This window comes from Pempheris klunzingeri, chromosome 24, assembly GCF_042242105.1.
Source record: "Pempheris klunzingeri isolate RE-2024b chromosome 24, fPemKlu1.hap1, whole genome shotgun sequence".
NCBI classification, from domain to species: Eukaryota; Metazoa; Chordata; class Actinopteri; order Acropomatiformes; family Pempheridae; genus Pempheris; species Pempheris klunzingeri.
In genome coordinates this window covers 1,325,632-1,353,511 of record NC_092035.1, presented here as the reverse complement: position 1 = coordinate 1,353,511, position 27,880 = coordinate 1,325,632, and the positions used below count along the sequence as shown (strand labels likewise).

Below are 27,880 nucleotides of genomic sequence, written 5' to 3'. Positions count from 1 at the left end.
TCCAGTGCCCTTGAAATGGTATAATCTGTAAGTTTGAAATGAAATGACTTATTATTGATGTGTATTAGAGCCTTATTCAGTAAGCAGTTGTCTTCTTACATGTCTGTGGAGTCAGTTTGTCACTTAGTATGATAACTATTGTTAGCTACCTGTTAGCTCTGACTTGCCTGTTAGCACAAAACATAGTAGCATATAGCATTTAGCATGCTATTTCACGTGCTATATCCATCTGTTGCTAATGTTATGACTTGGGATCGGTTATGTGCATGCGGCAGTGATGTTTAGTGTGTTTCCTATGCATTTATACTGAAACTAAATGCTCTGTATTCTGTTTCTGTTATTACAGTTTTACAAAAAAAGAAAAAAAGGAATAATATAAATGGTATTTATGTTTAGCTCACTGCATAGGCTGAATAGTCACATTTAGCTGAGGGCAGAAGAGACATAGTCGACTAGTTAATTAAACATTGCTGCCTTCGTTAGTCAGCACCAGAAATATCTCTAATATTTAAGGTACAACGTTAATGCAAAGTAAAGAAAGAAAGTGGGACAAAGATAAATGCAGTATTGCCACTGCAGCAGAAAACGATAATTAGCCTCAGCAGCCGTGCGGTCTATGTCAGAGCCCTTATATGTACTTTTACTAATATTATCTATTATATTATTCAGTCATTAGTCATTCAGTCATTCAGTCATTATACAGTCTATGCTTCTAAAATGTCCTAAAGTCATGTTGAGCAGCTTCACCTTTACCGTCACTCTGGGATTAAAATGTAATCATACATGCAAAATATACAATGCAGTAATGAGGATTACCTTTAATTGTGTTAGATCAATTAACAGTGTCTTTATTTTTATTAGTATTATAGTGCAATTGTATGCATACAGTCACAATTATTTGTATTTCTGCAAAGCATGAATCAAACACAGTCAAAAAAAAAAGCCCAAATAAACAAAACCACTGAAATATCAGTAAGTATGTGGTAATATTTTTTAAGAATCACATTAAGCAGACCAAACTCTATCATTACAGACTCTATTTTATTGTAATTTTACTGTAAAAAGCACTTAAATAAACAAACAGTCTCATTTGTGACCTTGGGAGAGAGAGTGTAGAAGTGTAGAAGCACCTGAAGGCAGCATGACTCAAACACATTCATTCATTTAGTCTAATTTATCATTTATGACCAGAAGCATGTCTGATTTGCAGGTCAAATAATGAATATCTAAAACAGTGTGACAGATTATCACCCCGACTGACCTTTGACAGCTACTCCTGACACCACGCTATAGTTCTGAGGTGTTTTCTGTCATGGAAGAAGGAATTCAGACTTTAATGTTTGGTGCTCATCAGGGAGGTGAAGTGAGTTAATGAGGCAAAACCAGCGCTGTGTGTTGTGTTATCAGACACCGACAACGGAGTCCACAAACATGTCTGACTTTATTGTTTCAAGACAAAGACACATCGAAAACTGAAGGATATCTTGACACTGGACTCCTCTTAGTCTCTCCAGATAACGACATGAATATTGCAGAACATTCAGACATCTTAAGAGTTTTATTTTAACGTTGGAACTTTTTATTATTTAGTCAAATACAGTTCTGTTGTCATGCAACATGGCTTTGAAAGGAGGCAAAGATTTGGAGGAACTTTAGCACCTGTGGGCATGAATTTGCATTTTGACTTCAGCTAAATGTCACAGTCACGGCTTAACCAGACCAGCTGATAGTCACACAAGGAAAAAGGTGTTTCAGACAAAGTACTTTTGGAGCAGCCAATAATTTACAGAGTGATCTGAAAATGGACTATCTACCAAATATGCCCACTTCACATTTATTCAGTTTAGTCTCATATTTTCACCACATCTAAAAGCCAAAAGTATCACTTTGGCCTTTAGATGTGCCACCTATCTTGTTTAAAGTGTACTGACACCTAAAAAGAGTCCAATCAGCATTGGTTTGTTTATTTCAAACTCAATATTCCTCGCCCTCTTCCTCGCCTTCGTCCCCGATGGTGTCGGTGCCCACCTCCTCGTAGTCCTTCTCCAGGGCAGCCATGTCTTCTCTGGCCTCGGAGAACTCCCCCTCCTCCATCCCCTCTCCCACGTACCAGTGGACGAAGGCCCTCTTGGCGTACATCAGGTCGAACTTGTGGTCCAGACGGGCCCAGGCCTCGGCGATGGCGGTGGTGTTGCTCAGCATGCACACGGCCCTCTGCACCTTGGCCAGGTCTCCTCCAGGAACCACGGTGGGGGGCTGGTAGTTGATGCCCACCTTGAAGCCAGTAGGGCACCAGTCCACAAACTGGATGGTGCGCTTGGTTTTAATGGTGGCGATGGCGGAGTTGACGTCTTTGGGCACCACGTCGCCACGGAATAACAGGCAGCAGGCCATGTATTTGCCGTGGCGGGGGTCACATTTCACCATCTGATTGGCTGGCTCGAAGCAGGCGTTGGTGATCTCAGCCACTGAGAGCTGCTCGTGATAGGCCTTCTCTGCTGAGATAACAGGAGCGTAGGTCGCCAGGGGGAAGTGGATACGGGGGTAGGGCACCAGGTTGGTCTGGAACTCCGTCAGGTCCACGTTCAGGGCGCCGTCGAAGCGCAGGGAGGCGGTGATGGAGGAGACAATCTGGCCAATCAGCCGGTTGAGGTTGGTGTAGGTGGGGCGCTCGATGTCTAGGTTCCTGCGGCAGATGTCGTAGATGGCCTCGTTGTCCACCATGAAGGCGCAGTCGGAGTGCTCCAGGGTGGTGTGGGTGGTCAGGATGGAGTTGTAGGGCTCCACCACGGCTGTGGACACCTGGGGGGCCGGATAGATGGCAAACTCCAGCTTGGACTTCTTTCCGTAGTCGACGGAAAGACGCTCCATCAGCAGAGAGGTGAAGCCAGAGCCGGTTCCTCCTCCAAAGGAGTGGAAGATGAGGAAGCCTTGGAGCCCTGTGCACTGGTCGGCCTGCAGGAAAACAAACATCTTTAGTCTGTGGCTGACGACGCCCCCACACTGAAATATGAAGTAATTGCAGGCAAACTCACCAGTTTACGAATCCTGTCAAGAACCAGGTCGATGATCTCCTTGCCGATGGTGTAGTGGCCGCGGGCGTAGTTGTTGGCGGCGTCCTCCTTCCCGGTGATGAGCTGCTCAGGGTGGAACAGCTGACGGTAGGTTCCTGTACGGACTTCATCTACAATTGGAAAAAGTTGACAATACAATCAAAAGTCCGCAAGTCCAATTCAGTGTCTCAATACTCCTGCATCCTAAATGTCTGCGGAGCCAAAACAACGTCTCACCGATCACCGTTGGCTCCAGGTCCACAAAGACGGCTCTGGGAACATGTTTGCCGGCTCCAGTCTCACTGAAGAAGGTGTTGAAGGAGTCGTCTCCTCCTCCGATGGTCTTGTCGCTGGGCATCTGACCGTCCGGCTGGATGCCGTGCTCCAGGCAGTAGAGCTCCCAGCATGCATTGCCTATCTGGGCTCCGGCTTGGCCGACATGAACAGAGATACATTCACGCTGCAAGAACAAGAGGTTCAGATGTCAGGAACTTCTCAAACACAACTTCTAGAGACCAAATTACATAAATTTAATGAAAGTATTAAATCCAAGAAACCAATAATCAGCTTGCAGAGGTTTGGATAATGGTCTGGCAAGACCAATCCACATTAAAAACAGTTTTTATGTCTCTGTCATTACAAAATTCAGTGTTTCTAGATTGGGCTGGAGGCCACCAACTTGAAGAACTTAGAGCATTATCCCAATAAGATCCCTCAAACAGGAGAATACAGATTTTTAAGATTACTGGAAGAAAAGAGAACAGTGCATCCAAATCCGCAACATCAGTTCCAACAAAAAAAGTTATCAAGATCGTGTGCTAAACCTTGTGTGAAGGTGTATTTCTCCAAGGAAGGAGCTGTCACTCAGTCCCACTGAGCCCTAATGTAACTGAGCCAAGCTGCATCCATCATCCCACAGAATTTATGTCCAAAACTGGCTTCAGGGGCGTTTTAAAAAAGGCACCAAAGACTGTGTTTCACTTTAGGCCAGAAAGAGGAGCACTAGAAAGCCCCCAATAGCCGACTATGCCGTGAAGGGGTTTAACTGTACCACAGGATGACATGATATGATCACTGCTTGCTTTTTACACCAAACACAGGTGACGAGTAGCTGAATTTTATGTTCTCTGTCTCAAACTGCCTCTTCAGCCGTCATGGCCAAACGGGCCATTGTGTTGCACACAATATATTGATATAAAAATGTCTTTCTGAGGTGGGTTTTGCTTGTAAAGTCGCTCATGTGTGGAATGTAAACAAAACAAAGAGGTCCTCACCATGTTTTTGCAGCTTGATGGAGTCCCTCGTTCACCTGAGATGAGTGGCTGGGGATGTTGTGTGGAGCAGCAGTGCGAGGAGCTGCTTTATAGCGCAGCATCACCAGGCAACAGCTCGGCATGTTGTGGTAACTGGAGGAGCCGGAGAGGCAAACACCATATCCTTTGATGAAAGATGAGGAGAAGCACAAAACAGAAAATCAACTGGTATGTGCCCCTGCTCATGTCTACAGATCAACAGCTGTTGTTACACAAATGAGTAACCACCAACAATAACCAGAGTGGCTGTGAAATGTGACCCATAACTGCTCGCCCTCTGCTCCGATTTCACATTTTAGATTTGAGGCGTGTTAGTTGTTGCTCTGCAGTGAACCGGTAGGAGTTCAAACTTGTTTAAGGACGATTAAACAGGTTGTTTTTTTGCCTGATGTTGGATGAAACCTGTGAGCTTCTAGTTACCAGATAAAAATAGGTAATACAGGCTCAGTTAAAAGTAAAATTTGGTCCTTTTGGCGTTCAGGGCCTCCTTTTTCTTATCTTGCAGAGGACAGAAAACAGATACCTCCCCAGAGTGGCCTGAATAGGCTTTTGTTACAGATCCTTGTTGCATCACCATTTCGGTCGAGATTCATTTGCAATGCAAAGGCAGCAACCTGGCAGGGGAAAACACTGGAGCACACTTCTCTCACAGGCGGGCGACATTTGAGATCAATGTGTCTTTGCCAGCAGGTTACAGAGCATCAATTTATGTGATAGATATCTCCACTGTGTTTTAGAAAGAAAAAAATAGGAGCATGGCGGTTGTTTTTAGCTGATGAAATACAGTGGATTATAATTTCTCCCTAAAAAGTTCTACCAAGCGATTTAGACTAGAATCGTTTTTGAGAAACTTCACCCAACTTCTGAGTGCATATGGGTTGATTAAAGTGCTTTAGAAAGCTGCTAAACCTAAAAGAATTCCAGTAGTACTGTTTTAATGGAAATATTTAGTGTTCAGCAGTGATCTTGATGTTGTTTCAGAGCCTTTTACTTCTCAACAAGAGAGAAACTCCAGAGGAAGTCCTAGTAACGCATTTACATTAATGCTCTCTGTTGTTTGAGTTCAAATGTTATATGTTTCACCTGCAGGTAACCCTAGAGACATAATGACAAACTGCCAGGTAAGCCTTGCCAGAACACGCTCCTACTTAGTTTCCTAGTTACTCTTTTCTCAGGTCTTGTTTGCTCTCGGATGGCATCTAATCTTAGCAGGCGAGGCAGGATGTGTGTGTGTGTGCACGGCACTAAATGGCCATCACTCTTATTACTCTTAGAGAGCACGCATAGAGCTAGTGAAATAAATCATCAGCACACAATGGGCCGGTTGTTTCAAGACAGAATTTATTACCTTTTCTAACAAATAAGCAGAACATTCAACAGTCAAATGCTGGTCAGCTTTAGTTTTCTTGTTTTCAAGCGTAAAATCAATACGTGATATTGCTTCAGTTTAGTGGCATCTGAAATACATTTTCTGGCTCAGTTGTGTGAATATGTTTAACATCTGTTCTCAGTATTCCTCCTCTTCCTCGCCTTCGTCCCCGATGGTGTCGGTGCCCACCTCCTCGTAGTCCTTCTCCAGGGCAGCCATGTCTTCTCTGGCCTCGGAGAACTCCCCCTCCTCCATCCCCTCTCCCACGTACCAGTGGACGAAGGCCCTCTTGGCGTACATCAGGTCGAACTTGTGGTCCAGACGGGCCCAGGCCTCGGCGATGGCGGTGGTGTTGCTCAGCATGCACACGGCCCTCTGCACCTTGGCCAGGTCTCCTCCAGGAACCACGGTGGGGGGCTGGTAGTTGATGCCCACCTTGAAGCCAGTAGGGCACCAGTCCACAAACTGGATGGTGCGCTTGGTTTTGATGGTGGCGATGGAGGAATTGACGTCTTTGGGCACCACGTCGCCGCGGTACAGCAGGCAGCAGGCCATGTATTTACCGTGGCGGGGATCACATTTCACCATCTGATTGGCTGGCTCGAAGCAGGCGTTGGTTATTTCAGCCACAGTGAGCTGCTCATGATAGGCCTTCTCTGCTGAGATAACAGGAGCGTAGGTCACCAGGGGGAAGTGGATACGGGGGTAGGGCACCAGGTTGGTCTGGAACTCCGTCAGGTCCACGTTCAGGGCGCCGTCGAAGCGCAGGGAGGCGGTGATGGAGGAGACGATCTGGCCAATCAGCCGGTTGAGGTTGGTGTAGGTGGGGCGCTCGATGTCCAGGTTCCTGCGGCAGATGTCGTAGATGGCCTCGTTGTCCACCATGAAGGCGCAGTCGGAGTGCTCCAGGGTGGTGTGGGTGGTCAGGATGGAGTTGTAGGGCTCCACCACGGCTGTGGACACCTGGGGGGCCGGGTAAACTGCAAACTCCAGCTTGGACTTCTTGCCGTAGTCGACGGAGAGACGCTCCATCAGCAGAGAGGTGAAGCCAGAGCCGGTTCCTCCTCCAAAGGAGTGGAAGATGAGGAAGCCTTGGAGCCCTGTGCACTGGTCGGCCTGGAAAGGGTTAAAGTGTCGTCAAATCACACGATCAATAGTTTAATTAAAAACTCTGCATCATACTATGAGAGCTGAAGCTCACCAGTTTACGAGTCCTGTCGAGAACCAGGTCGATGATCTCCTTGCCGATGGTGTAGTGGCCACGGGCGTAGTTGTTGGCGGCGTCCTCCTTCCCGGTGATGAGCTGCTCAGGGTGGAACAGCTGACGGTAGGTTCCTGTACGGACTTCATCTGTCATCAGAAAACACAGAGGACACGATCAGTGGTCCTATTCAACCTACTGTACAAACTTGCATCAGAAAATACCGATCTCACCGATCACCGTTGGCTCCAGGTCCACAAAGACGGCTCTGGGAACATGTTTGCCGGCTCCAGTCTCACTGAAGAAGGTGTTGAAGGAGTCGTCTCCTCCTCCGATGGTCTTGTCGCTGGGCATCTGACCGTCCGGCTGGATGCCGTGCTCCAGGCAGTAGAGCTCCCAGCATGCATTGCCCATTTGGACACCGGCCTGGCCGACGTGGACAGAGAGACACTCACGCTGGAGGAGCACAAAAAATAAAGGTCAAGTTAGTTGGGTCTTGAATCACCATTTGGGATTAAACCTGTTTTTGTGAAATGGCACGAAAGCAAAAAGCAACTGCAGAAACTTACCATGATGATAAATTCCTGTTGCTGACGTTGAGGATCTGCTGGGGAAATCTTCTGCCTGTGTCCCTTAAGATTTCTCTGGTACTTATAGTTCCTCCAGACTCTATGGTGACAAGCTTTGTTGTCGATAAATGGGGGTTAACTGGGTTTAGAGGAGGGGAAAGTCAATAACTCAGCTGTGGAGCTCATTATGCAAACACGCTCCGCTACACATCAATAACCCTTCGTGCCACTAAGATAATGTATAACCCTGAAACCCATATAGACAGGCACGCAGAACTCATTTAAGTCACAGGCAACAAAGCAAACAGAGCATTGTTTTAGTATTTGAGGAGATTCTTGAACTCATGGCTCTGTGTTGAGATCTCCATGGCGATCCACTAAAGCCCCTCAAGGAGATTCAGTGAAATCCCCAAATATTTGTATCCAGACTTGTGCAAATATTGAATAATTCCTCCTCATAGCCTCTGAATGGATTTGTGATCTTTTCTCAATTCATCCATTTTGAGGAGTTACATGCAGGGGAGCTGGAAAGAGTCAAACACAAATTATTAGAATAAAACAATGTTGACCAAATGAATTAATTCCTTCCCTGCGTATATAATCATAAAGCATTGACTTTTGGGTAGTTTTGTGCAGTTTAGTAACATAAATTAAACATGGAAACATTAACCAGATTCCAATGTGTTTGAAATCTTCAGCTCATCAACTTCAAATCATGTATATTGTACATTTTTCTAAGCGTTTTTGAATGCATGTCACACTTTTTTTAGATGTTTGGATCCGTCATCCATTGGTTTCTATTTTCCGTGTTTTTCATACTGCTCTTAAAACTTGCTTGCGTTGTGTGATCCATCACAGGGAAAGCGCCTGCTGAGGGATTTTCATGTTGTAAAAAAATAATAGATGGAAGACAATGGATGGGTGGAGCGGTAGAGCAAAATGCATTCAAGTTTCTAACGCAGCAGTCTGTGGTTTTCACATGAAAAAACAGTGGTATGGTCCTTTAAATATAAGACGCCAACATTTGCTTTTGATGGACAAGTTAATTGTTGTATAAACTACATAATTGGACTTGTTCTGTGTTTAAATATAATCTCTGATTCTTCATGGTCAGGTCTCTGGGCTTGTTTGATCCATTGTTGGAGCACAGGAAGCCCCGCCACCACCACCACCCTCCCCATGAGGCCTGGCCGGGCTGCTCTGTTGTGTTTTCCACATGATTGGATGTCCTGTTGTTACAGAAACATTGGAGGTCACAATGCTGTCGTTGCTGGTATGAAGCTCAGAACAGCAGCAGCAATGCAGGTTTGCATAACAGCATGTCTGGCGTGGTTTGGTCACCGATACCATGAACATTAAATCGCACAAGTTCAGAATAACCACAGTGGGTTATATAACACAAGAGCCATTAAAACTGTTTACATTAAACATTAAACCAGTTCTAAGGCAGCCTGTTATCAGCATCACTTGAATTTCTAAACACAAAGCTGAAAAGAAGTGCCATGTTCTCACATTACTGGTGTTCTCATAAAGAAAACCTCACATTAGAGTGGCTGTATTTGTGAGATGGCCTGAACTGCCTTTAATTGAGGCACAGCAGACTGAACCCTGACCACAACGCCACCTGGTGTTGTACAAAGGAAAAACAGAAGAGTTTGAAAGAGTCTATTCATATCTTAGTGGGGAAGGAGTGGTTAAATTCCTGATATCTACTCTAATATGATGTTTGAACCAGCAATACGAAGTTCAGATTAGATTGTGCCATAAAACACTAAGCTGAGTGCACAAATCATAAACATTTTACTGTGAAAGGGCTTGTTTGACATATATCCAGTTTCTGATGCTCATGATGGCTAAAACTTCATGCTCCATAATGCACATAGTAAAACGTTACTACAACACTTACTCTACAGACTCAGGATGAAGTAAAAAGGTAATAACACAGCAGATGTTGATTCATTCATCTTTAATGATACTGATTTGATCCAACAGATGGTGCATTAGTTACCACTTGGACTGGTTTCCTTAATCATCATCCTGCACAACGTAAAATACCTTTTGCATGGGTTTAACTTTGGTTTCTGCAGGACATTTGGTTAGAACTAGTTTAAATCAGGCTCATATTTCAAATGTTTTAGCCTCAGTCGCTCATTTAGCTGCTTGCATTGCAGTCATGGACTCCTCAAAGTCTGATTTTGCTGGAAAAAACAAAAACAAAGTGTGTCTGCACAGAAGTAATCCAGTCTTGGATAGTTTTGTCCACAAGAGCACAGAGATCCAGAATCAATTCCATATGAAAAGGACTAAAAAGAGTTAAATAACACATCTCCTGTCTAATAATACAACAGTTAAACTAGTGGAAAACTAGTCATAAATAGTGGTAACCAAAGAAAAAGAAGGAAAAAATCAGCAGCTGAGTTTGATGATAAGGTTTTACATTTCTTCCATCAATGAAAATATGACTCAAAAATCAAAATAAAACCATATGTGCATTAGAAAATTTAAGCCACACATCAAGTCATGTCCACAAAATGGCCGATAAAACATGAAAAACTACTGTTCCCTTTGTTAATCCTACAACCCCAAGAAACTGTAATAGACTTTGATAATGCATCGGATAAAACATACCGTTCGTATCTGCGGTGTTCTCCAGGGCTCTATTCTAGGACACCTGCACTTTTCAGACAATCACATTTCATAGAGAAACCCCGCCTGGTGTCACCGTAAATGACAGCACAACCACAGGCTTCATGCAAGCAACCGTGAAAAGTTCTGAAAACAGACATTTTTCAAAAAAGCCGTTGACAGTACACAACATAAAATACTTTGACATTCATACAGTACATCCATTACTTATTTCTCCTTTGTGAATATTGCCCACTTATTATTTTGTGTTTCGTTTGAGTTCAGCAGCAATATAAATCACTCAGGAATAAGAAATCAAAAGAAAAACAAATTAATACGTTTAATTTTGGGTGTACAATTTGACTAAAGCATTTTAGACGCATCGTTTACCACAAGGTGCGTTCTTTATTTTCATCTTTTAGGTTGCATAAATGTGTTCATGGGATCACTGAAGAGTCGTTTTAATCTGCACAAACAGATCACTTGGTGTAATAGTCATTGTGATGTACTAGTATATCATTTTGGGTTGTAAATAGACATTTAGTGACGATTCAACCGCGTCTTTGCCAGATAAGATATCTGAGGAGTTTGGGGCACCGTAGAGTGGCAGAATCAGAATCTTTATGTGGCATAAACCTCAAACCTTCTGGGTAAAGTTCTCGGGGAAAACACCTTTGGCTGAAATATCTTTGTTCTGCACCCAGTGAGGCTCCTTCACGCCCAAGAGCCAGCCGTCGTCCTGCAGGAAGACAGAATGCAAACTGAGCTTCAGTGCAGAAACAACAAAGTCTAAGTTAAGTTAATAGTAAGTATCTGCTAGGAAAATCTGTTATCAAAAAAAAGTGAGGCCGATACTGAAGAGTCTTAAATCTGCATTCTTTCTAATGTCCAACATGCTCTCAGTCTCTAGTTTACAGTCTTCTTCAGCACATCAGGATGTTCATTCAGTAAATTATGGTCCATTTAGAGGAAGATACACCAGGGAGGGGGGGAGGACTTGGGGCGGGGGGGCTAGTCGTGCCTAAATCTAACCAATCAGAGGGGGGGAAAAACATTAGGCGTCATATCTAGCTCCAAATAACCAACATGGCGACAGCAAAAACAGCAAACAGAGGTTGTTGGGTGTTACTGTTTGGTTGTGTCTAGTTTACTCACTAAATTATGAACATTTCAGGCATTCACACTCATATAAGCAATAATTCAAAGACGACAGCCATTAAGAAAAGCCCAATAAAAGCTACTAAAACATAAAAAGGAGGAGATATTGTTCAGCTCTTCATGAAAACACTCATATACAAAGGAGGAGATGTTACACTGATAGTGAAAGACAGTGTGTGTCAGCGACCTGTTCGTCTGGGGAGTCAAAGGCCAAAACCAGTACAACATCTCCCATCTTCAGCTCCAGCTCATCACCGTCAGTAGCGGCGTAATCATGTATCGCCTTTACCTGGAGGAAAGAAACGACCCACATGAAGGTTTTCACTGAATATGTCCAGAGTCACGTCGGTATTCAGAGCCAGCGTGTTGTAATAAAGTTGTTTAACCTTGTAGAGGAATCCTGGAGGGAGCTCGCCGTCTGAGCCGTTGGTCACCGCACTCTGTACCAAAACATGAGCACAAACGTCCGGGGTGTATTATTGGGGAAGTCAGAGAAACGGTTAATGTAGACGGAAAGATGTTTAACAGAGAAAAGTAGTTCAAAGGAGAGAAAAGAGAGAAGAATGAAGAGGGGCTTTGGATTCTTGATTTCCAGGCTTCCTGCTGAGATCCCTCCGCCTCCCCGTCCATCCGACCCTACCTGGTCCTCTCCATCATCGTCCCAGCCACCCTGTCCCACTTGGGCGCCATCGTCGTCCCAGTTGGGCTCGGTGTACCCTCCGGCGTCCGCCCAGCTCTCCTGACACGGAGCTGCTTCTGCATCGTCCCAGCTTGGCTGGGCGTAGCTCTGGGTGTTGCCTTCACTGTCATCCCAGCCTCCTTGGGCCTCCTCTGGGTATTGATCGTCATCGTCATACTGGGATTGCTGCTCTGCGGCCGCCTGTTCTCGCTACAGAAGGTCAGAGGTGGTGGCGGGAAGAGTAGGTGGAAGGACGGGAGGAGGGTTGTGGGAGGCGGGTGACGGAGGAGCAGTTGGTTTGGCAAAGGTTGGAGGCGTTTAATAAAGGTCACGACCCGGGGTTGTGCAAAGGAAGGAGGTTTTGATGAAAAAAGACGTAGTTGGAGAGTTATTCCACCATCAATAAATAGATAAAGAAGAAAAGCTGTGGTGGTGCTTTGACGTGGACAAACTACTGCAGTAACTACATCTGTCTTCTTCTTCTCTTTGCTTTACACGCTCATTACAGAAAATAAACGAGAACGGACATTTCTCTGTTACGAACACACTCTTACCCACGAGTCCCATGCCGGCTCCTTCCGCGGGGCAGTAAGAGACGAGACAAGCAGTGAGCTGAAAGCCTTCGCTCACACTTAAAGCATTAAAGCAGCACACAGGAGCTCAATGTGTTTCAAGGGAAGCACAAATTCACCCAGTTCTTCAAAACACAAACATGTTTTTGCTTGAAACACAATTTTAACGATTATAAAAACAGTTGCAGATTAATCTTCTGTTGATGAGTAATTGGTTATTCAGCTCTAAGTCATTTTATAATGAAATCTTCTCTCATTCTTGCTTTTTGGAGGATTTATTGTGGAGTTATTTTAATATATAATATAAACCTGGAAAGAAACAACTATTAAATTCAAAAAGACACTAAAAGCAGAACCAAATAAACGCTTCTAAAAGCTGTTCAGGCTCTTCCTGGACTACCTGAAGCACATTTAACCCATCTCCATCATTAATCAATCTGATCAGCTGATGAGTATCAAAGTAAACAGACACTTGCATGCAAAGTGAGGCTGAATGTTCATGTCTGTGCAAAGCCATGCAGTTAAAATAAACAAAAACTAGGGGGTTACTTCCTGACGCAACACACACACACACACTCAGAAGAATATTTCCTCGGCCCCAGAAGACAGAGACTGTGTTTCCATGCAGTCCAAAAATATTAAAGATCTTTACAGGACTTAAAAACTCAATTTTGACCCCAAATTTGACCCCTAAAATACTGATTATATTATCTTCTACCCTCTGCCTGTAAACACAGCCCTCATCACTTCAGCTCTGACACTCCGCCGACCTTTGAACCTTTGAAGCGAACCCACCTGGGGAGCTGGAAATGTGATGGGCTGTAATACCTCCACATCCCAATCCAGCAGGTTCACCCCCGAGCAGGGCTCACGCTGCCTCACACACACACACACACACACACACTGAGGTTAGGAGGGTTTTCTATCTGCGGGAGTGAATGCTGTCGGAGGTTTAATATCTGCAAACATCTGGTAGAAATAAATAGACCACATCAAACATTATGAAGCTGTGCATACAGTCCTGGTGCTTTTTAGGTCAAGACTGATTTCAATATTTGAGGACGCTGAAATTCCATAAAGTTAATGTGGATTTTTTTCAACTAATGTCTTAATATAAACAAAGATTTTGGCAAGAATCACTTAAGATTTGTGTTAAAAAAATACATCTAAGGGATAAACTTTACTGGCAAAGACAACAGTAACAGTAAATATGAGATAATTGATCATTTTGAACAGAGCTGGGGCAAAAAAAACGGAAAAATGTGGAGTTCCTCAGGGTACCATTCATGGTCCTCTTCTGTTTAATCTCTACATGCTCCCACCAGATTATAGAAAGATTTCTTATCATAATTATATTTGCACTGAACAAATCTCTCTGATTTCCCTTCTGGCTCTTTAATTTCACACTCTTGCTCTATTTTGTTGTATTTTTCTTCCCTTCTGCCACTTGAGGCTTTCCTGGTTACATGAGGCTGAAAAAACTACACTAAACATTCAGTGGCTCATTGATGTATATATCTAATAAGCCTCTATGTTGGTCAGACTCTAGTTAAGCGAGTACAACTTGTATTTGTAACATTAGTTTATTGTTTTAGTTTTATTGTCCCCCTCTAGTCTTCATAATGATCTTTTTCAATATACCCAGGATGTAGAACTAGTCTGACCTGCTGTGTCGTTGTGGAGGCGGACTGAGTGTCGGCGTCCGGCGCCGAGGCCTCGTCCGCGTACATGTCGGCGTGCTGCTGTCTCTGGTCCGGAGACGGCGTCAGTCGGGGCGGAGGCCGGCTGGGAGGAGGACCGGGCTTCTGCACCAGTAAGGTTAAAGAAAAACCACACGGCACACACGAGCATGCATGCAAAAGCAGTGAGGGAGACACATTAGTACATCAGAGGATGTGGGCGAGTTTTTCATGGTTATTGTAGCAACGATGATTCTTTGATACTGAGGCCTTCAGTCCATCATCAGTTTCTTCTTCTTCTCCTGTAATTTCATGCTGATCTCTTCTCATTTTAACTGCATTTGGGTGCTTTGTGTGAAGAAGCCACTGAGTTAAAGTCATTTTTATCCGGCAGCTTCATTCTCATAGTTAATAAATACAGTTTATACACTCTGTGTTTTTACCTTTGGTGCCGAGCTTGCTGATTCGCTGTGGTTGGCTTCCTCACTGAGAGAAAGAAAAAGAGAAAGACAAGAGTTAGGAGAGAGAGAATTGTAAAATGGAAGAGAAAAGATGTTAGCATGAAAATAGGGACAGAAGTTAGAGAAAGACAGCAGAGAGAAAGAGAATAAATGAGAATAAATAAGAGAAAAGAGGAAAGATAAACTGACTCAGACTCCTCACACGTGCAGGTTGCAGCTCTGTCCACATGAGGGCGACAAAAAGCTTCAAACTAACATTTACACACGTGCACATTCAGACAAAAACAGAACAGGAGGAGGACGGGAGGCGTTAGAGAAGCAGAGCAGGTCACAGGTTTGAATCCTTCACTCCCTGAGCACCTGTTCTGAAGCTACCGATGAGCAAACCATTGACCTCTGACAACACAACAACACCTTTCTGCCTTAGATTTGAGCTTTTTAGAGCAAGAGCAAAGCAAACTGTGGCGAGGAGGAGAGATACAAGCTGTTTAAGACGGAAGTTACTCTGTTTGTTAATCATATGACAAGTAATATTACAACAATACTCAGTTTTAAATAACTCACAGGTTGTAAAGAGTTAAACATCTTATTCTCTTTACACCTGCCGTTTGAATTCCACTGCTGCCAAAACAAACAAGTTCATTTGTTAGGCTGAAGCGCTGCATGCTCGGCCTCGGTGAGGACGGACGTGCTGCACGTTTTTACCTCTTGGCATCATCGGCTGTCTTTGCCGCTGCAGTACCTCCTTTTCTGCAGTGGGGGGCGGTGTGAGGAGCGTTACTCACCAGCTCTACATGTTTTTACGGCTTCAAGATCTAAAGCGTCTGTGTGAAAACTCTCACTTACTTCAGCTCCCGCTGCTCTTCCAGTTTGGTCATGATGTCGTTCAGGTTTTGGCTGAGCTGAGGAGACACAGAGCAGACAAAGATGGCCGCCGCCTCGTCAATGCATCAGCCGATCACTTCTGTTTGGTTGATCAATCACACGCGGACGGTTGGACTAACCTTGCTCATTTCCTTGTGGAACTTCTCCTGCTGACCTGCCAGACCCTGGAATGTGTTAACATAGACGCCAACACGACTGCACACACACACACACACACACACACTTTTAGACATTTGGACTGAGATGACGTTAAAGATTTCATAGAAGAAGAGCAAAAAAAAGCAGCTCACTTGTCCCACAGTGCTGGAAGCTCGTCTTGTAGCTCCACGTTCAGCTCCTCGAAAATCCTCTGAGCTCGGCCCAGCTCCTCCTCCGCCTGCACACACACACACACACACACACACACACACACACACACACACAGAATAACACACCTGTACTCTGTGCGTCTGTAACACACACTGCTTGAGAAAGGCATGCATGCATGCAGACAAACACATACAGGGTTTAATAGCTACAGGCTTGTGGATGCTGTGAACGTCTGAGCAACGATGCAAAGTAAATAAAAAGGGTGATTCTGTCAAATGTAGCGACACAAAAACAACGTAAACAGCAGTTTGGGTCGGGGGTCAAATCACAGTGAGGCTCTCTGCACACGATCAGCCGGACGACGAGCTCCAGGCCTGTTTGGAGTGAATATTCATGTAACTTTGACCACAGAGCGACGACTCTGGAGCCAAATAATGATCCAAAAGAGATGGTTTAATGGACTGAAGTGATTTGTTTGGTTCTGTGAGCCGGGGTATTCATTCATTCATTCATTATGTGAATATAAACGTACGTAAAGCTGTAATTTATATGTGGTGTCCTCAGTGAATACGTGTAAATGTGTTACGCAACGTGCAATTCCATACGTAAAGTCTCCACTGTGATGAAAGCAAAACAAAAAAAAGATAAATCATGATCAAGATAAATACAACACAAAAAAACACAAACCTGGAATAAAAAACAAGAGATGCTGCAGCCGGGCTAAATGCTAACGCTAGCAGCTAACACTGATGTTCACTGTCTGTCAGCATGCTAACATTTGCTAATTAGCACTAAACACATTGTCATTTGTTCTGCAGGTATTTGGTCACAAAGCAGAAGTATTGAAACCTGATATATTGATGTATATTTAATGAGTACAGGAGGTCAAACAGTAGGTAAAATATAGCATAACTTTCGTTGCTTTTCTGAGAAGGATGTTGATTTTATATTTATTGATGCATTACCCGCTCGCTAGCTAGCTAAATTGTTAGCCTCGGTGGCTATAACGGCATTTTAGCGATAAGTAAAGACCACAAACTGAAAAAGACGTCACTACAACTGTACCTACAGGTTTCTCTTTGGTCACGGAGCTCTACGAGTCAAAGTGACGTAGTGTTTGGGCATTTCGCCGTTATTTTAGCGCTCATGTTGCCTAGCAACGGTGTTCTCACAGCGTAACCAGGTGTTGTAACCACGGGCAATGACTTCCGAAACTTCACAGCAATACTTCATTAAAACTGAGCTAGCCTAGCCTAGCCTAGCCGGCGCTGATCGTGAGGAGAGAGCCTGGCTAACAGCTTTGGGGTGAGGAGGGGGGAGTCAGTGATGAACCAGAGTTTCACCTGGTTGTAGGAGAGGCTAGTCTGAGCCACCTGGTGGGCTGATATCAAACCCTGAGCCCAGCTGGGAGCCGCCATCTCCAACAGGGCTGCTGGCTAACCACACACACCATGCAGGAGGGAGGAAGAAGAGGAGGAGGAAGAGGGAGGAAGGATGAAGAGAAGAGACAGAGTGGCAGAGGAGAGAGAGAGAGAAAGCAAACAACAATTCAAGACAAACGCAAACAGGTTAATTAGCATTTAGCAATTAGGAGAATCCGTCAGTTTTAATGAATATAACAAGCGTTAATTAGACAACAAATTAAAGTGCACAGTTGCTTCCATTTTTTGACTTAAGGTGGTATGAGCTGTCCCGGCAATGAGCAACTCATACCGCCTTAAGTGAAAAAGTCTGAACTATTCCTTTAAACTTTAGCACAAGCATCACACACACACACACACACACACACACACACACGTGCACACACACACACACCCGTGGCGGTTACCTTGGCGATCTTGGCCTCGTCCTTCTTCTTTCCTTTCTGCAGGGAGGTGAAGTGATGCCGGGCGCTGTCGAAGTCCACCATCTTCCTGTCGCGCTTCGCTATGCGCGCCTGCAGCAGAGCGTTAGCGTTAGCATTAGCATTAGCGTTAGCATCACCTCCAACATTTGTTTTGAAAACTCTAAATAGTGACAATAATCCCTAATCCAGCTGTGATGATTTTAGGTTAAATGTTTAATACTCTCTTTGTTTGAAATAATATGATCTGGTGAATTATTTAGCATTACGTTTAGCAACACAAACACACCTTGATATCAGGAAACTGGGTCAGGTACGTATCCATGGAGACCAGAGACGTGTCGCTGATGTTCTGGTGGTAGTCCAACCACAGAGTGTCTGTGTCCTGACACACACACACACACACACACACACACACACACACACACACATTCATCATCATCATCATCATCAGAAGAAGAAGAAGAACAATAATAACTACAGATAAACTAAAACCAAAGACGTCGGAGGATTCTCTGTTTTCTACTTCTACTCTCTTCGACACAATTTCTGATATTTTTAGGCTACAATTACTTTTTACAATTAAATTAATAATAACAATAATAATAATAACATTATTGTTATTATTATTATTTTATTTTATAAATAAATAAATATTAGATATCACTAGTAGACTTAAAGTAGCAGAAAAGTACAAAATTATTAGTATTAAAGTAGTATTGAAATAGTAGTATTAAATATATATATATTATATATAAATGATTATATATAAATATATATAGAAGTATTATAATACACTTAAAGCACCAAAATTAGTATATAATCATCATTTATCATATATTATATTATCATGTCATTATCATATATCACATATTATCTACTTACTATTTTGTATTAATTATCTAAATCCTCAAACTAACCAGCTGTAGAGGAGTAAAATGTGTAATATTTCCCTAAAATGGAAATACTGCAGTACAGCTCTGCTCTAAAACCTCCTCTACTGCACAGCTGGGCCCGTGTTTCCCACATGTTCACTAAGTTTATTCATCCAGCAGTTTTGTTTCCTGGTGTGAACTGTTCACCGATCGGCTGGTGAAATAACACTGTGGGAAACACTGGACGCCGCCGCAGCCTTTTACCTCCAGGTTAATGTCCATCTCCTTCTCTATCAACTCCTTCATGGCGGAAAGAGAGATGCATGCAGGTCAGAAAGAGAGAGAGAGAGAGTGTGTTAGCGGGAGAAAGAAGGAAAAGAGACCGGAGAAGGAAAGAAAGGATTCATTTATGCATATTCTGGTGTCTAAATGACTGGTAGGTACTAAAAGTGTTGGAACTGGTCCAGTAGATCACAGTAGGTCCACTAAAAGAGCTTGTTTGATCCACTGACAGGCTCAGAGTGTTATTCTAAGTGTGTGACAGCATCATGTAAAGGATCCCTACAGAGAGAGACCTGGAAGATCCTTTTGGTTTAACCACAAACAGCACACACACCAGACTACATTCACTAAAACAGGGATTTTAGAGAACAGGACACAGGAGTTACTGGGCTACTGCTGCCTTGATTGATTAGTTTGTTTGTCTTATTGTGTGCTACACAAATACTGCACTGGATCTGAACTATATTTAAAACACCAAAAGTCACATAATATCACAAAAAAATGAACTGAGTGAGATTGCGGTAATGCAGCAACTCCCATGTAAAATTTGTGTTTTCGTGAATGGAGTCTGGTGTGTGTGCAGAGAGCGATATAACGGCTGTAGGGATCCTTTCCATAATGTAAAAAAAATAGGGCCCAGGTGTAAAAGTACTGGAGTTCTTCTTTAAGTCCAGCTGAGGTGGAAGCAAAGACGACAGGAAGAAGAAAGGAAAAGTAAATGTTCCTCCTCTTACTGCCGTGTCCTCGTCTCACCTCTGCCAGCGAGTCGATCTCCTCTTTACCAAACCACTCGGGTTCGTACATGTCGGCCAGACAGTCCTGCAGCCGCCGTGACGCATCGTGCATCGCTGCAACAAAGAGCACAAAAAAAGGAATAAAATGAGCTCTCAGCTGGTGCAGCAGCTGATCGGCTTCATTTCTCTAAAGGTCACTCACTTTTCACGGCTATCAGGTAGGTTTTCAGGTCCTTCTGCAGTTTGGTGCCTTCTGTCTGAAAGAGCCCAAACAGCAGGAAAGGTAATTCAAACATAAATACAGCATTAGTTCAGCCCTCAGATGTCTCCACAGGGTCAGACGTCACTCACTGAACACACATTGCATTTTAGTAACATGAAACATATTCTTATTTCTTGTAATCTGATTACCCCGTGCACCAAAGTACATTCAAAAAAAGGCAGTTTTTAGAGAAAACGTTCTATATTTTCAGACATGATGATTAAAACATGATTTTTTTTTTTAAAGTTGGCAAACCGACCATCTGCTTGTTGAAGTTGGCCACCATCTCCTCGAACGCGGCATCCCGGGTCTCCTCCGCTTTGCCGAGTTTCTGCAACACCTGCGGAGGAGACGACAATCGATCAGAAATCCACCAATCGATCAGTTAATCAGAGGATGTGTGTGTGTGTGTGTGTGTGTGTGTGTTCCAGTTTGAAGCTGCGTTCACGTTCAGGATGTCAGGACGAGGAGGTCAAAGGTCAACGCTGCAGTAATGTTTCAGCTGCTACTGACTGATTATCAGGTGATAGAGATCAATATCAGACCTGTAGCCTCCTGTCACACCTGCACTGTACTGTCACTGTCAACTTTTATTACTATCTTGATATATAATAATTATTTTATTTTACATTTTTGTTTTTTATTTCATTTGGTTTCCAATTATCTATTTATCTATCTAATTATCTTATTTTATGTAAGTCATTTTCTTTTTCTTTAATATTTTACAGTATTTTTCTTTTTTCTAATTTAATTATATTTATAATTATTATAATTATTGAAATACATTTTTAAAATATTATATTTACACAATATATATTTTTCTTTTAATTTACTGGTCTGATCACGTCCATAAACACACAATAAAACAGAATTATAGTTGGATTTAAATATTAAGAGGTGTTTTGACATGACATATAATATGTCACCTGTATTAATCCATAAATCTACTTCCTGTGTGTGTGTGTGTGTGTGTGTGTGTGTGTGTGTGTGTGTGTGTGTGTGTGTGCGCTGGTCATTTTAAAGGTCGTTTTAGAGGAAATCAAGACGCTTGTTTTGTTGGACGAGCTCAGCAGCTAATCTGATCTGAACCATCACCACCTGCTGCCGCTCTAATCCTGGGACACACACACACACACACACACACACACACACACACACACACACACACACACACACACACACACTGCAGCTCACACAGTGAGGTAAAAGTACTTAAAGTGTCCACAGTAAAAGTATTTCGTATTTCTGTGGATGAACCTGATTAACAGGAGAAAAAGAGCAAACTAACTAAATTCTGACACACAAATTAATTTTTTTGTGAACTTTTCTTTGCTCTTTGCTTGGATTCGTCATTTAAAGGAAACTTCTGCTGTTTCATGTCAGAAACCTCATCTAGAAAGTAAGAAGTAATCAGATAAAAGTAGTGGAGTTCAAAAACGTCACTTCTCTCTGTACTTCAGTAAATATACGTCTTATTTTCCCGTTCAGGTGTTTGTTTTTGTCCTCTGTGTGCTTGTCCGACTGCAAACACAAGTCAGTGAATGCAGCATTTATATTTAATTTGACTGAACAGTTTGATCAAATGACTGCATGTACAACATCACCTGCACCAGTTTATATTCAGAGTTTATTACATTTCTGGATATTTTTCTTATATTCAGATTATTTTGTGTCACATGTGAAACTTCACTTGAAGCCAAACTTTTTGAAAGTCTGTAAAAGTGATTATCTTTTTAGTTTGTTGTGCTCCGGTGGAAAAAGCCGCAGCCTTTCTTGACATTTAGGTGTTTTAACCAGTCGCATCTATTAAAATCCAGACCTATATTTGGACCACACAGCTGGTGTTGCCTTCACAGCCCTCAGCGGCTGTCGGATGTTTGAGCACCAGTCAGACGTGTCGTGGTGCATTCAGGGGATTCTCTTAAAAGCCTGGAAATATCATATCACGGTGCTGCGTTCACCTGCGTGGAAGGAAAACGCCGCTTTGTACCGCAAACGTAAAGGTGCAATGGAGCATGCTTCGGTGTGTGTGTGTGTGTGTGTGTGTGTGTGTGTGTTAGGTGTTCAATTTCAAGCCCCCAAAAATACCCTCTCACACACACACAGAGGCAGTTTGTGGGGTATTAAGAGTGATGAGGAGGAGGCCCAGCAGGGCTAAAGATAGATACACACACCCCACACACACACACACACACATCCGAGCCCCGCCCACAGCAGTGAGGCATGCTGGGAGTCCTGGGAGGGACAGGTGTGCAGGCCAAGCAGGGCGACTTTGAGGTTTGTTAACTCGGGATTCAAATTACTGATCACAGAGAGGAATAAAAACACAGAGCTGGACCGTAAATACACACAGATACGAGGTGGTGGTGCTTTTATTGTGAAGGAGTGACTAGTTTTCACCATTTTAACAAACCAAAGTCTGTTTTTGTGGCCATTTTCTGTCTCTTTGTGGTTGTTTTCTGTCTCTTTGTCAACATTTCTGTGACTCTGTTGGGTTTTCTTTAATGAAATGTGTAGAAATATTTAAAGTCTGAGAGAAAAGTGTCATTAAGTGACATAAAGATGGTGAAATCTCTCTGATTTTTGCACACAAACGCAGAAACATCCTCTTAAAAAAGTTCAATCATCATCGCTCTTCGCTCAAACCTGATCGATCAATAACCCACAAACAACAAACTTCTTGTTTCTCACCTACAGATTATAGAGATTATTTCCCCTGAATCTTTCCGTCTTTGTCTCTCTGATGTAAAACTGTGGCCGCCATGTTTGACCAACAATTAAAAGAAAACTCTGACATTTGGATAAAAGAGTGATAATATTCTGAGAATCAAGCCTTAATTCTGAGAGTCATGTGGGAATAATATGAGATTAAGGTGAAACTTTACGAGAAGAAGCCAAAACATGATTATAGAACGATGACGAATGATAATATTTTGCAATTAAAGTCATTTTTACAAGAACAATTGACAGTAAAAGTGTAAATTTATGGCAAAAACTCAACAAAAGGAGAATTTAACGAGACAAAAAGTCATAAACTTTGAGACAGAAAAGGTTGTTTTCCTTTAAGGACGTCTGGGTGACGCTGTTTGAAACGTTTAAGTTATTTTTCGTCACGTTGAGACTCTTTGTGCTCCGTCCACAGAGCCACGAACAGACAGGGTGGAGGGCGGCGTGCCAGCAGACGGACAGCTGAAGCCGGCGCTCCCCTCCTCCACCTCAGCCGGCCGCCGGGGAAGATGATACCCTGACCTTCCTCTTTACTCGCTGCTCTCAGTGTCGTCTGAAACTCCCTCCTCTGTGCTGCATCGGCACCCTGAAGCCTCCAGTTCAGACTTTTCTACGTTTCCTCGAAGCAAATGTCCTCAAAGGGGAGGAAATGATGACGGGAGCGAAACAGGAAGTCATGTGACGTCGTGGAAAGAGCGATAAAGTTATTATGACTGACTTCATGTACGCGACGCATCGTTTAACCGACGTTACGACAGATTTGTAACGTACAGAAACTTACGTAACTTCACTCATGAAAGTTTGTGTCAATATTTAGTTATTTTAACTGACGCCAAATAACTAACGTAACTTTTATCGGAAGTTACGACACATACGTTACATAGAACAGCTCACGTAACTTCACCCTGGAGGCCGCTGAAAATGTCAAAGTTGATTTATTTTAACTTAAGTTGTGTAACGTCATTTTTATCGGAAGTTACATTACGTTATGTATGTGTCGTAACTTCCGATACTTTACTCAGAAAACTGATGTTTGCATGAAACCAAAAGTCAATTTAATTTCAACTTTTAACTGTTACGTAACTTAACGTAACATAATGTAACAATACGTAACTTAACGTAACTTAACGTAACTTAACGTAACTTAACGTAACTTAACGTAACATTACGTAACTTAGCGTAACATTACGTAACATAGCGTAACTTCCCCCAGGAATGTCATGTCGTGTCACGATATTTTTAACGAAAGATTGACTTAAGCAACATAATATAACTTCCGTAACTCCACCCATGAAAGCAATGCTGACGTCCCGTAAAGAACCAAAACGTCAACATTAAGTTATTCTAACTTACGTCAAGTACAAAACGTAACATTTAACAGAACTTCTCTCAGGTGTTTGAGTTATTTTAACGTAAGCCACAAACGTAAAGCAGCTTTTAACAGAAGTTACAACAGAAGTGACATCATTTCCGTAACTAACGTGATGATTTCAACTTAAATCTTTTCTTTTTTCTAAACCAAACCGAACTGCAATCATTTCAGATCGTCGCCTTACGTGACATTTGCAACGTGACTTAAGTTATTTGCTATTTTGTTCCTTCTTTCCTTTTTCTTTCTTAAAATTATGATTTTCTGTGTTTTTGAGAGCGTTAATCCTCCAAAGTGTATGATAACACAAACTTGATTTAATCCTTAATTTACCCCTTAAAACACATCAAACACCCTCATTTAGATCAGGGGTCACCAACACAGTGCCCGCGGGCACCAGGTCGCCCCCAAGGACCACATGAGTCGCCCCCTGCAGGCCTGTTCTAAAAATAGCACAACTCACCAGTGAGCTGCGTCTAAAATTTAATATTTTTCTGTTGCTATTCTTTTTTTAATCACACTTGTATTTATATAGATTTGAAAATGACAATATCTTAAAAATAAAAGAATTAGTTTAGATAGTTTTAGGTGAACTCTGACCTCTTTGAGTTCAAAGGTCAAAGGTCAGTGTTGAACTTTGGCGCTCGTGCAGAGTAAGCTAGCAGGCGCAGTGGAGATGAAGGAGCTGAATGCGGTTTCTAACCCAAAAAACATGGCAGAAAAAAGAAAGAAAGCTCATCATTTTCACAGTGAATGGGAGGAAGAGTTCTTTGTTACTACTGTGAAAGAAAACTACGTGTGTCTCATTAGTGGGGCGACGACAAAGCGGCTCAATGTGGAGAGACACTTCACTACGTGTCACAGAGCTAGCATGCTAACTGCCATGCTAACTAGCATGCTAACTGCCATGCTAACTGCCCACCGGGAAGAGCCGAAGGCAGCTTTGGGTAAGCAGCAGCAGCAGTTTAGAGCGACACATTTTCTGATAAAGAGGAAGAAGGAGGCATTTCAGACGGAGAAGTTATCAAAGAAACAACGATGCTAACTGCTATCGGTGACTCACTGAAACAGAGCTGCTGCATCGGAGAACAGCATGTGGACCAAACCACTGTGAGGAATAGGGGGGTCATAATTTTTCAACAATTAAGAAACGCATTGTTTTACGTTTATTATTAGCACCGCGTGTGTTGTGCTTTTTACTGAACATAACTATATTATTCCAAATTATTTATATGTGTTTCCAATGATTTTTGGGGGGACAACTTAATGGAAAGGGGGGGGGCACGTCCCCTGTGTCCAACTGGGGGCTAATAGAAATTAGATGTGTAATATTGATTTTATCTGTTTCCCACCTTGTTAAGTCATTGTTGATGATTATTGTGAGAAATCACTAACGTGATCAGTGTCTTCACAAAGATGAGTATCATTAATCATTTATAATAATAATATATAACTAAAGGCAAACTGAGCTCATTTGTTATTTCAGAGCAGTGTGACAAACTGGTAGCCCTTCGTCTGACTCAGTACCATGAAGTAGCTCTCAGCTTCTAAAAGGTTGGTGACCCCTGGTTTAGATTAATATGTTTGGTAGCAAAAGATCCCTTAATTTTACCAATTTTTACCATTAACTCTACCAAACACCATTCAAAGCGTCCCTTTGTACATTAAGTAAAACTTTTATCAAATTAAGGCACAAATTCAGTGTGTTTGTACTTTAAGGGGTTTAAGTGGGTGGCGATGTAGCATTAAGGACATTTCTGCTTTTTACCACTGATCTAAAAATCACGGCCCCTTTAAGTGAGTTTCATGTTATTTAAGGAATTTTAAGGGGATTTTACACGTTTAAAACTCCATTAAAAGCATCATCATATTTTACAATCTGTCAATTGTCACATTAAAGTGCTCTAATTTAAGGTAAAACTTAAGGGAGTTGGCTTCATGGTGACAGTTGGACACCTTAAGGTGGCACAAGACTTACCCCTTAATTTCAAACATTTGACAAACCCCTTAAATAAGCTGTAATAATAAGTTTTCTGCACAGTTTAAGGGTTTATAAGACGCCCTTAACTTAAAGTGAAAATTCAGGGTGTTTTTCTTAAAGGGTTGCCCCCAGGTTTGAGTTTTAAGGGGATTTTACCTCTTAAACTGTGCATAATATATTTCAATGTGTCAATCATCTCATTAAGGTACCTTAACAGCTATTAAAGGGTAAATTTAAGGTAAAACTTAAGGGATTTGGCTTCATGGTTAATCTTAAATATTTGACAAATCCCTTAAATGAGCTATAAGGGTTCTTAAAACAGTTAACTTACAGTGTTGTGCGCAGTTTTGAGGTTGAAGCTCATTTGCATTTTAAGGGGATTTCACCTCTTAAACTGTGCATTAAAAACACAACAACATCACAAATCTGACTTAATTTTTAAGTTTCTTTTTAAGTTTTAAGGTTTAATCTGATATTTGGCCTTAATGCTATTGACCTGTTGCCACTGAAAACCCCTTAAACCCAATAAACACACATTTATATGAGTATATTTCTGGGTGAACAAACACTTGAGGTCAAGGGAAAGGTTCATTTAACCCCTTAAAACCCCCTTAAGCGGCCTGGTGTGCAGCAGCACATTAACTGCCCCCCCGGGGGTGATTCACTGGTCGTGTTTGAGGGGGAAAAGTTGGCCGGTTGGGCTTCAAGGTGTCCGGTCAGTTTACCTTCTCCTGCGCCCTGGTGAACCTCTTCTGGACGTTGATGGCCAGTTTCCCGGCGGTGACCCCCTTCGGTGTCTCGGCCATGTCGCGCTGCGTGGAGGAGGAGAAGAAGAAGAGGAGGAAGAGGAGGAGGAGGAAGAGACGGGAGGGAGAAGTGTCGTTGAAGGGGAACCTTCAGTGGAAACCGACGGTGCGTAAAACCCCTCCGACTTGGCTCAGTGCGCGCACAGTAACTCTAATCCCGGTGACAGCTCCTTAAAGGTGCAATGCGTAATTTAATCCGGTTTGTGTGCGGGGAAATTAAAAAAACAAGAAAAAGCAGGTGGAGTTTGGTGCACAGAGCGGACGGACAGACCCAGACACCGTCCTGCTCGCGGCTCTCTGTTAATTGATGGAGACTTGAGCTCGATATGGAGAGATATCAGGTTTCCTCCTCAGTCATCCTCTTAAAGGCGCAGCAGGTTGTTATTATTAGCCGACATCTGTTGCGCGCACGCAACTGGTGCGTTTCCGTCTTTACGCACGGCCTTATTTATGCGCGCGGTCAGGTGTGAGGGCTATATCAGTCCTGCCCCCCCACCCCCCCCATCTGGGGACCAGCCCAAACAGGAAGCCAGTAGGTGTCAACCAAGGTGCGTTCACGTGCTTCAGACTCAGAAATGAAAACAACACGCGGCTCATTTCCTCATAATTTAATTTCAAAAATAAATCTATTTTTTTTTAATATCTCTGCACCCATAATAAGTTCATAAACACCAGTAGATTTCTGTAAACAAACAACACTTAAATACACTTTTATTTCCTCTAAAATCTCTCTTAAAGTTCCCTTAATGTTACACACACAGCATCCACTATGAAACCAAAAGTTTTACCTTAAAATCCCACCAATTCACCCATAACGTTTAAGTAATTATTAAGAGATTTTAGCAGGTGTTTTAATGGGATTATAGGCGGTCATGTACCTGCAAGGGTTAAGAGCTTTTTTAAGGGGTAAAAAAAACAACTATAAATTAGAATTTCCCTTAATTTACATATTTAAGGTGTTCTTACGGTTGATGCTTTGGTTCTTGTTCAGGTGTGAATTAATGGTATTTAAAGGGATTCTTGCGCAGTATTCAGGTATTTAAAAGGTAAATTAATTGATTAATTAATGGATTCTATTGTATTTGTACTTAATTTACAATATACACAGCCTATATATGCAGTAAAGGC

At 42.6% G+C, this 27,880-nt stretch overlaps 3 protein-coding genes across 6 annotated transcripts; all 3 read right to left on the bottom strand.

Annotated features, from left to right (window-relative positions):
- Positions 1–1,959: 1,959 nt before the first annotated feature.
- On the bottom strand, positions 1,960–3,513 carry LOC139223478 (tubulin alpha-1A chain-like). The gene is made up of 3 exons (XM_070855387.1): positions 3,291–3,513; positions 3,036–3,184; positions 1,960–2,955 (listed from the first exon to the last, which is right to left on the bottom strand). Exons 1-3 carry the CDS (start codon positions 3,409–3,411, stop codon positions 1,975–1,977), a joined length of 1,251 nt encoding a protein of 416 aa, XP_070711488.1. The 5' UTR covers positions 3,412–3,513; the 3' UTR covers positions 1,960–1,974.
- Positions 3,514–5,759: 2,246 nt separating this feature from the next.
- LOC139223818 (tubulin alpha-1A chain-like) lies at positions 5,760–7,523 on the bottom strand. The gene is made up of 4 exons (XM_070855819.1): positions 7,506–7,523; positions 7,170–7,392; positions 6,937–7,085; positions 5,760–6,851 (listed from the first exon to the last, which is right to left on the bottom strand). The coding sequence occupies exons 1-4, from the start codon at positions 7,506–7,508 to the stop codon at positions 5,874–5,876; spliced, it is 1,353 nt and encodes a 450-aa protein (XP_070711920.1). The 5' UTR covers positions 7,509–7,523; the 3' UTR covers positions 5,760–5,873.
- Positions 7,524–9,456: 1,933 nt separating this feature from the next.
- bin1b (bridging integrator 1b) lies at positions 9,457–27,024 on the bottom strand. Of its 4 annotated transcripts, none has more exons than XR_011586028.1 (15): positions 26,672–27,020; positions 20,129–20,209; positions 19,810–19,864; positions 19,627–19,721; positions 18,006–18,101; positions 17,702–17,809; positions 15,855–15,940; positions 15,684–15,759; positions 15,526–15,581; positions 15,385–15,429; positions 14,662–14,704; positions 11,675–11,728; positions 11,476–11,577; positions 9,579–10,869; positions 9,457–9,542 (listed from the first exon to the last, which is right to left on the bottom strand). XR_011586028.1 is itself a non-coding variant. In XM_070855823.1 (15 exons), exons 1-15 carry the CDS (start codon positions 26,750–26,752, stop codon positions 10,768–10,770), a joined length of 1,221 nt encoding a protein of 406 aa, XP_070711924.1. In that variant the 5' UTR covers positions 26,753–27,024; the 3' UTR covers positions 9,457–10,767. The 4 variants fall into 4 exon arrangements, 3 of the variants coding, with proteins under 3 accessions (XP_070711924.1, XP_070711922.1, XP_070711923.1); XM_070855823.1 differs by adding an exon at positions 14,204–14,344 and having other exon boundaries at positions 9,457–10,869; positions 26,672–27,024; XM_070855821.1 differs by having other exon boundaries at positions 9,457–10,869.
- Positions 27,025–27,880: the final 856 nt, after the last annotated feature.